Raw genomic sequence first — 9853 nt, 5'->3', positions numbered from 1 at the left:
TTTAACAGACATACAAAAGAACAGATCCTGAGCCAGTGAAAATCTGCATGGCTCCATTCATTTCAACACACAAACTTAAACGAGCTGGAGGTCTGAATCACAGCTCATGTAACAGACTATTTAGATACAGACTAATGCCTCACATCCTGAAATGCAATGCTTTCCCAGAGTTGGCAGGGGATGGGGACTTCTCAGATGGAACAGAGCTGAGAGGGGAGCATAGACCACAAATGCAACCTTTTAAAAATGCTTTGTGGATTTCTTCATTTCTGTGGAGTTGAGGAAATCAACAGCCTGTGTCTTTGCTCTCCCTTCAGGGAAGAGCTACAGTTGTTCTTCCAGCCCAGCTGCAAAGCAGGTACCTGAGAAGTTCCTTTCCTCACCACTTTCCCTTTCCTCCTGTAGCTTGGGTGCGTTGCCTGCAGCTTGGAAATCCATGTGACACCTTTCACTGATGGACATGAGAGTTAGACACTGAACAGCTGAATCTTTTTAATCAGTTCTTGAAAATAGCTAACTTTCTCTGCACTTGTTTTGGCATCTCCAAGATTAAGAAGTCACACAACTTGACAAAGCACTTTACCCTTACGTGTCTTAACATAACCAGAGCAATTTTTTTTTTCCACGTCTATTCCAACACCTGCTACAAAAAAGGGCTGGGGTGGTCTCTGTAAAACACCCCTCCGCTCCTCCTCCTGACAGGACAGATCCCTAGCTGCACGCCAGCACGGCATGCCGGTATGTGCCCAGGCAGGTGCAGGTAATACACAAGGAGTGGGGGAAAGGGGTGGGGAGGGCAGACCAAGAGTCAATCAGAGTGTAATTTGTGTTAGAAATTCACCAGCATTCAGCTGTCCATATTTTCAAGATGCAAATACTTTAAAATTAAAAAACCTATCTGTGACTAAATGTCTCCTCTGAATCAGTCTAGGTAACCAGAAAATGCTGTGGCACATTTAAGAGACTTTTATCCTAAATGAAATACATAATACAGATTATACCTTCATAGGAAATCAAGTGGTCTTAAATATACTAATGGAGAAGGATGTTTAAAAGACATTTAAATTACCCACTCTATAATTTTTTTTTTTTTTGGGGGGGTGCTTATCTGTGCATCTTTTGACTGCTTTGGATAATTAGGAAAATTTCCTTGGCAGTGCTCTGAGAGGATAGGCAAAAGAGTGACATAACTACTCCCAAGGAAGGAAAGGTCGAGGTTTTGCGTTCTGCAGACTTTTAATGTAAAAAAGAAAGTAGTCTGTGTATGAACAGTCTGAAGTAGTAGGCATATTATGTAAAACCTATCACCCTGCTCTGAAATGTTCTTTTCCAGGTCTTCTCCCTCTCCTTGAACTCACTTGCGGTGTCTCAGTGGCTCTTCTGCCTGGAAGGGTGCAGGTTAGAGAGGCAGGCTGCAATTCTCCAGCCTTTCCTAAACGCGAGTATTCAAAGGCTGTTCCCAAGCGGAGCAGGCACACAGTCAGTTCAAAGACTTCCAATAGCTCTGCTGGCTAACTTGTTATCTTGTAATGTCCGTGTCCATCCGTGCCCCCTCCTCCCTCCCCCGCCCCGCTTCAGTGCTTAACGAACATTTTGTTCCATTGTAATTCTTGTATCAAACATCTGGAAAACAGACTTGAGTTTGCTTTTTAAAAAAAAAATAAAATAAAAAAAAAAATCAGCTGAATCAGTAAACTGACCTTTTTTTTTTTTAAAAAAAAAAAAAAGGAAAAAAGACACCACTTTGACCAACACGTTTTTCTGGACTGAAATTCTACCGAGCCACATACACCCATTTGGTCGCAGGATAAGGCGCTCTGACCACAGCTCGTTCCTCCGTTCACAGCTGTATCCAGCGGGAGGAGCTGAAACCTGAACCAAACCCTCTGAGCGAGGATTGGATCCCTCCCGCCAGCAACCCCAGAGCCCTCCCAGAACAACAGCCTCTTTGGAAAAAAAAAAGAAAAAAAAGTGCTTGAGAACATCCCGAAGCGATTGGAGGAGCGGGAAACCCTTCCCCCCTGCACCTGACTCGTGGGTATTTACAGCACTTTTCAAGGCGCCTTTGCGCTGCCACTACACGACCGCAGTGGATGGACCGCGCCGGCTAGGCAGCGCGATAGGGACCGATGCGCTCGCAGTGATCGCGTGTGCGTGGGGCTGCTGCAGCGCCAGCCGGGGACCCTTACACCCATCCACCTACCCACCCACCAGGAGAGCCTGGGAAAAGGACAAAACCCGCCATCCAAAATGCCACGGTCCTTCCTGGTCAAGAAACATTTCAACTCATCCAAGAAGCCGAATTACAGCGAACTGGACACTCATACAGGTAGCAAAATGAAACTTTGTGCCACTGCGCTGCTTTTGAGGTTGCGGTCATTGCGTGGCAGTAGCGAGGAGGGGTGGGATTGCTTTTTGGGCTCAGGAGAGTGGGTTAGTTCATTGCTAGCTCTTTTTCCTTTTGCTTATAAGGAGGGAGCTTTGAGAAACGTGTCAGCGCTGCCCAGAATGAATAGTAGAATTTGCTCATCCACTTGAACTCAGTTACTTAGAGAGGATTTGGAGTTTTCCTGTTCTGTATCTGCTGGTGTTGGAATTTAAAGTTTTATATAAATCCTTCAGGAAGTTTCATTGCTTCATTGTATCGGACTTCACATATTTAGAAACAGTATGCTGCATCGAAGAGACTTTTCAACTGTAATTTTCTGTTCAAGTGCACTGTCTCTACCCATCAGAATATATGTATGAAATAGTATTTCCTTAATCCTCCTTATGTTCAGATGACCATACTGAGTGTTTAGTTTATGCACCTTTTAATCTCCAAAATGATAATTTTGCTGGCTTTTGAAATAGTATTTAGTTCTCTTACCTTTTTTTTTTTTTTTCTCCTCCAGTGATTATATCCCCATACCTGTATGAAAGCTACCCAGTCCCTATCATACCACAGCCAGAGATCCTGAGCTCAGTAGCTTACAATCCCATTACTGTGTGGACTACAACAGGGCTGCTACCGTCTCCATTACCCAATGACCTCTCTCCACTTTCTGGATACCCCTCATCTTTGGGAAGAGTAAGCCCACCTCCACCTTCTGACACCTCCTCCAAAGATCACAGTGGTTCAGAAAGTCCCATTAGCGATGAAGAAGAGAGAATCCAGTCCAAGCTTTCAGACCCCCATGCAATCGAAGCTGAAAAGTTTCAGTGCGGTTTATGCAACAAGACCTATTCAACTTTCTCTGGGTTGGCCAAACATAAGCAGCTGCACTGTGATGCCCAGTCTAGGAAATCATTCAGCTGCAAGTACTGTGACAAGGAGTATGTCAGTCTGGGAGCGCTTAAGATGCACATCAGGACCCACACACTACCTTGTGTCTGCAAGATCTGTGGCAAGGCTTTCTCTAGACCCTGGCTACTTCAAGGACACATTAGAACTCACACTGGTAAGAACAACCATTACAGTTGCAGATTCTTGTGGCTATAATATCAGGATGCCCTTTTGCTATTTTTCTCTGCAGGTGGGAAAAAAAAAGCAGTGTTTCTTGACTAACCTTGAAATGCATACGCAGAATTTCAAATATCATTAAAAGACTAAATTCTCCCTCTCAGGAGGTCGGTGGGAGGGGAGTGTAGCATGGTCCCTTAACTGTGGGCCAGATACTGGCATAAATCAGCATTACTCCCTTGATAATTTTAGGATGGTTTAACCCATTTCCACTAGCTGGAGGTTTTGCTTTAAGGATTTTATGTTAACTTTCAGGCTTTGTAAATTGCGAACTTTGAAAAGGCTCCAGCTGACTCTGAAATCAAGCAGCAGAACAGAAAAGCAATACATGAGAGGCTGCCTTTTGACTCCTTAATCTGATGAGTCTTGCATGCACTGTCTCAAGTCCTTAAGAATTAGAAACGCATTGTCACCAAAACGGGGTGGTTTGGGTTTGTTTTATTTTTCTGTTGGGGCAAAAACTTGATTTTGAGTTGAACGCTAGGTACGATGTAATGTCTGTACAGCTGTTTACTGCTTTTCAGTCAGAGCCCTTGTCCCCAGTAACTCATGCAAAGCAGAAGAAGTTCAATTAAAATATTTGAAAATGTTGAGAGGAGGCCAACCTAAAAGTACTGTCTGCACCTGTAGATGTAGGAGGTGTCAGCAGCTTGTCTTTGGAGACTGCACTTAGCAGCATGTTCTGAAAAGACTGAGTTCTGCAAGTACAGTCAGCAGTCATGAAAGCTGTTGTATCTGTGGCCTGATTGACCTCTTATTACACGCTCTTTGTTACAACAAGTCCTTTCCATTTGTTCATTTGTTTCTTAGGATAGCAGTGTGTTTTATTCATCGTAAACATGTACTTCTTTTTTAAAGCTTTATCCCATTTTCCCTTGATGTTTCCTTTTTAGGAGAGAAGCCGTTTTCCTGTCCTCACTGCAACAGGGCATTTGCAGACAGATCCAATCTGAGGGCTCATCTGCAGACCCACTCGGATGTGAAGAAATATCAGTGCAAAAATTGCTCCAAAACTTTCTCCAGAATGTCTCTTCTGCACAAACATGAGGAATCTGGCTGCTGTGTAGCACACTGAGTCATGCAGTCAGTGTTTACCTGGACTCGATGCATTTCTCTACTCCTGTTCCAAATGATAAGTGGAAGTCCAAAGGCGTTTTCTCATCTATTTTTCAGCCAAAAAAAAAAAAAACAACCAAAAAACCACAAAAAAAAAAAAATACTACCAAACAAGCAAACATAGAACTGTCAGTAAAAAAGAGCTCTAAGTAGTTGCTGTGCAGTCACATATGCGCATTCTTAAGTGTGAATTCTAAAATATAGGGAAAGACACCATGCATGACATTTCAAGTAGATCTAAAGGAAGAAGCATTATCAGCTTTCTTTATAGATGAAGCCAAATGTAGGTCGTCTTTTCTTGCTTAGAAAAGGCTGCAAAGTTATCAATACATTCCTGCCAAGCCATTTCAACCAAAGAAACAGTATTTTAAGTGGAACTTTTATTAAAAATGCTACCCAAATGAATTTTACTAGACACCATTTATCTCAGGTGCCTTAAAGTATTCTGAGTTTACCTTAGTAAATGTTTAATATTATTCATTGCTATGTTTTTTATTTTATTTTATTAGAAGTCAAGGCCTTCATTAACAATCTGAAATACTTTAAAACTGCATCATTAATAGAAAAAAAAAAAATACAAGAGAATGTACCAAAAACTGAAAGCCACAAGTTAACCGCATGTGCCTTTTCAAACAAACAAACAAGATTGTAGCTTCAAACATTCCTGGTGCATGCTTGACCATCTTTAATATGAAATAGTTCCTCTAAACTTTAATCTTTTTTAAAAAACGGGAATAAGTGCAAGAGAGGGGGTTCACGGGAGTTTGACAATTATTTTTTTTTTAAATGCACAAAGAAAATGCAATATTTTCAGCATTACCCCTCCAAGTGCCTTTTTTATTGATGATTTTGTAAAGTATGTGGACATAATGTAAATATTTTTATTTTTATATGATTGAATGTGTTATGAATGGAAGTGAATTGTTGCCTATAGCAGCATCTATAGATAACTTGAAGAAAGTGTGAAGTGGGATTTATGTTGTTTTCTAGCCACTTTTTTACAATAAACATTTTTAAGTAAGATATCTGTTGTTTGTTCTAATTAAAGAAAACAATCAAGTCTGGCTTATCAAGGCTTTGGAACACGGAAAAATGCAAATGTCTCTACATGACCAAATGAAGACAAAAGTTAATTTCAGATGAGAATCCTCAGTTCACCACTGCTGAACATTAGAAATTAATATACTAATTGCATTTTTAAACATTGAAAATTATACAGATTCTTTTTGCAGTCACTGTTTTAAAACTGTTGGGATTTTTTTGCTACTTACAATAGTATGACAGCAGTGTTAAATAGATTTTACCAAAAACATTTAAATGAAACTTCTTTCTTGCATTTTAACAGTTGAAAATATTATTATAATGGTTCTCCTGAGACTGACATTGGGAAGTCCGTAAGTTAATGGAACCTTACAGGAGTGCAGTAACATTTGCAGGATGCTCTTTTAAAATAGTAGTCAAGTCACAGTATGATATAGTTCATATGGACATTTCAGAAAGATTAAAGATATTTTTATTAAAGTATCTTACATATCAGAACTGTAAAGTGAATGTATTATGACTGTGTATCAGCTCATATATCACAGGAAAGAATTATCCAGTAACAAAAAGTAGAATTAATTTTCTTCAGATGTTTCGACTAAGTACTCCAAGTTCTGAACTCTAGAAAAGCATTACAGCATCAACAAACTGTGTCTAATCATTACTGATTTGTGCAAAACAGTGCTACTTTCAGCTTTTAACCAAGTACAAAGCTAGAAAACAGATAAGTACTAGTTGGCCTGCAGTCTAAAGACCACTCTGTCCACATTCGGGTACAAGCAGGAGCAAGTAATAGCAAAAACAGAATTCCAACCATTTAACAAGAATGTTACTGATGGATAAACACGAAGTGCACATTTCTTGAAAAAGAGTACTTTTCAGAAAAAATAATGCAACAGAGCACGGATGCCTTGTGTCTCCTCCAGCTGAGTCCCGCAGAGGAGTGCTTCAGCAGGACTGCACTAGAGGAACAGAGGCAATAAATGCATGACTGAAGTTTTGTATCTTTTCTCCATGGGAAGCATGATACTGAAAAATTATCAGCTCCAATGGAGCTTTTCATATTCTCCAAACATCTTCTGACAAAATCTCAAGGTCATAACAATTAATTCCTAGGACCTGTTAGATTTTTTTCTCAGGAAATAGCTAAAGAGTTCAAGAAAGATAGAGTTAGTGGGAATTTGTGAGGTAACATTTCAAAATGAACACATGAAGGCATCAAATACCCTTGAAAAGTTTCATGTGGTTACTCTATTGGTTTGCACTTCCATGTCATTTGCTTTGAAGTTCTTAAGCTCCAGCAGCTCTTTCTGCAGCTTTCTGTTCCCAGAGCAAAGTTTACCGGAATATGAGTAAAGCACTGGCAGTCAACAGCTATTTGTACTGTCAAAGTTCTAGATTTGCTCTCCGGTGTCATGTCATAAAGGCTTTTCCATTGTTTTAATTCGCACTTTAAATTCTTTACGCCCAGAGTAAATGTAGTATCATAGGAGCTTGACTTCTTGAACGAGTGGAAATGCTACTGTTGTCCTTAAGGGAAATCAGATGAAAACTTCATCAAAATACAGTATGCTAAACCAAACACAAGTGGAACTGGTCTGATTTGGAGATGACAATTAAGATATGCTGCTTTGCATGCCTGTAACACCTGTACTCATAAAGCATAAAGATGGGAAAGGCTAGAAGCTCTTCTGGCTCTTCTCTTTAATTGAAACTGAGTGCTCTATCACAGATTCCTAGCTCTCTGTTCAATTGCAGCATAAACTTCCCAGGCAGGTTAATTTCTCTGCCTTTCCTGTGAAACTACCTTCTATTTGCTGTCAGGACAGTTCTCCAAAACATTTTCCATTAATAGTTTTACGTCATTACTCTCCACCTGCACAAGCTATTTATCAATGTAAACTGAATTTTGTTCAGAGTTGCTGGTTGATGAATCCTGTGGCTTTCTCAAAATGTGATGGAAAAGATTCCCCAATGGTGAATCTACCCATTGAATCTCTTTGACCATTGCTACATTTCTCACAAGACACCTCTGACTCTATTTCCAAATAAACAACTTTAAAAATCTTTCTTAGGAAAACATGTTCCTCACACTCCAGATTTCTTAATTTCTCTTTTCTGAAATCAATTACATTTTTACTTTTAATTTTTGACACCAGTGCTAAATATAATTAAGTGAACAATTAAGCTATCGAAAGATTGGTCTTGCCTCTAAAGGCACCTGCATGATAGTAAACTATGTGCAACATATTTCATAGCTTTTTTTTAAACTCTCTACTAATGAGTTGTTTAAAATCAATATGTCTGGGGAAATGACTTTTGCCCAGATGTTGTTCCAAATCTCAAAATACATACCTGTCCTATGATCGCCCACTGCAGGGAGTGAGGGCTACACCTTTTCTTTAGGATATTCTGGCAATTCACCTTCACCTCCTAAGAGTATCCTCAGTGTGCAGAGAAGAGCTGAACCACCACGGCACAAGTATGTATGATTTTCTTAAGGCTGAAGGCAATAACTGATTCACTTTAGTTTCCTCTTTTCCCTTGCTTCCATCTGGGCATGCTTTTCACCTCAGTGGGTGCAGAATGAAGTAAGATGTGCATGAAATGGAGACAGAACAAAGCACTCGTTTATGCTCAAAGCATTTCAAATGTCCTACCAACTGATGTGGAGTTCAGAAAAACATCTTATGCAGTCACAAAAGGCTTAAAATAAGAGCCTTTCAGATTAAGGCATCATGAAATTTCTCTTCTGTATTTTACTCTCTGATTTGGATTATTATAGCTCCTGTTATCATTAAACAAGCTCAGGGCCTATTGCTCTACGGTCCATAAAATCATATTAAAAAACAAAAGCAAAAACAAAACAAAAAAAACCAAAACATAATAAAAACAAACAAACAAAAAATAACAAAAACAAAAATCAAAAAAAAAACAAAACAGAAAACAAAACAAAAACAAACAACAAAAAAAGGAAGAAGCAACCTAAAGATTCCATAATTTCAATTTTTAAAAGCAGGACAATGGGAAACCTGGTATTTTAATTCTGATGTCTTGTGCTACAGCTGATTTCCCCTGTCACAAAAATAAATCAATATTTCTTTTTATTTTTCTTTTTTTTTTTTAAATAAGACACTTTGAATAATGAACATTACTTCTTTAGAAATACTGGGTTTTACAAGCTGTCTGGGATGTTTGGTTTTGTCTCTTTAAAGTTGGTGTTTTAGCAGTTAAAACACATAAATTATAATTCTGGTTCACAGAAATACAAAGAGTGAGACGTGAGAAGAGCTCTCCAACCTGTGTATATTGCAATATCAAACGGTGGCAGCAAGAAATAAGAGCAGACTGAGTGCAAGTGGAATCCCAAAGTCACAGAACAGTTGAGGTGGAAAGGCAGCTCTGGAGGTTGTGTAGTTCAATCCCTCTGCTCAAAGCAGGTTCAGCAGAGCAATTTACCCAAGACTATGTCCAGTTGTGTTTTGAAGATCTCCAAGAATGGACACTCCATAACCTCTCTGAGAAATCTGTCCTGATGTTCAATCACCTTTGCAGTAAAAAAATGGTTTCTTCTTAGATTTAAATGGAATTTCCTGTATTTCAGATGTTGCCCACTGCCTCTTGTCCTGTCACTGGGTAACAGTATGAGTCTGCCTAAGTCTTCTTTACTCTCTCTCATCAGGGAGATGCTTCAATGTTGCCCCTTCTTTGGACTCATTCCAGTGTTGCCATGTCCTCCTTGTACTGGTGAGGCCAGAACTGGAGCCAGCATTGCAGATGGGTTTCACCACTGCTGAGTAGATGTGGAAATACTACTCAGTTTCTCATGGAATGCTGATAGAATGCCTAGAGCTTGTGGAAGCTATATGAACTATAACAGCAGACAACAAACATAAACAATGCCTTCATGCTCTATTCCTTCTGTCCCAAATTTTTAATTTATTCCAAATTTCTACAAAGTCATCAGGAACTTTGAAGGGTGTGGAGAATGGGACTGTGCTTTTCCTGGGAGAGGGACAGTTGCCCTCTGTCCTGTTGCAGAGGGCAGTATGAGGAGGCATGCACATCTTGCTGCAGAGGCATATCTTTTTGAAGTCTTTGGGGCTGTGCTTGCATTGCTGTCCCTTCTGAGGGACATGTAGGCATACCAGGCTAGAAATTTAATTTTTTTTTTTTTTCTTTTTAAAAAAACAT

The 9853-nt window shown here is 39.5% G+C and overlaps 1 protein-coding gene across 1 annotated transcript; it reads left to right on the top strand.

The window, feature by feature from the left end:
* Positions 1 to 1086: 1086 nt before the first annotated feature.
* SNAI2 (snail family transcriptional repressor 2) lies at positions 1087 to 5641 on the top strand. Its single transcript, XM_005502842.4, has 3 exons — positions 1087 to 2329; positions 2895 to 3440; positions 4396 to 5641. The coding sequence occupies exons 1-3, from the start codon at positions 2251 to 2253 to the stop codon at positions 4575 to 4577; spliced, it is 807 nt and encodes a 268-aa protein (XP_005502899.1). The 5' UTR covers positions 1087 to 2250; the 3' UTR covers positions 4578 to 5641.
* Positions 5642 to 9853: the final 4212 nt, after the last annotated feature.

Source organism: Columba livia, chromosome 2, assembly GCF_036013475.1.
Source record: "Columba livia isolate bColLiv1 breed racing homer chromosome 2, bColLiv1.pat.W.v2, whole genome shotgun sequence".
Classification (NCBI taxonomy): domain Eukaryota; kingdom Metazoa; phylum Chordata; class Aves; order Columbiformes; family Columbidae; genus Columba; species Columba livia.
This window is presented reverse-complemented; position numbering and strand designations above follow the sequence as displayed.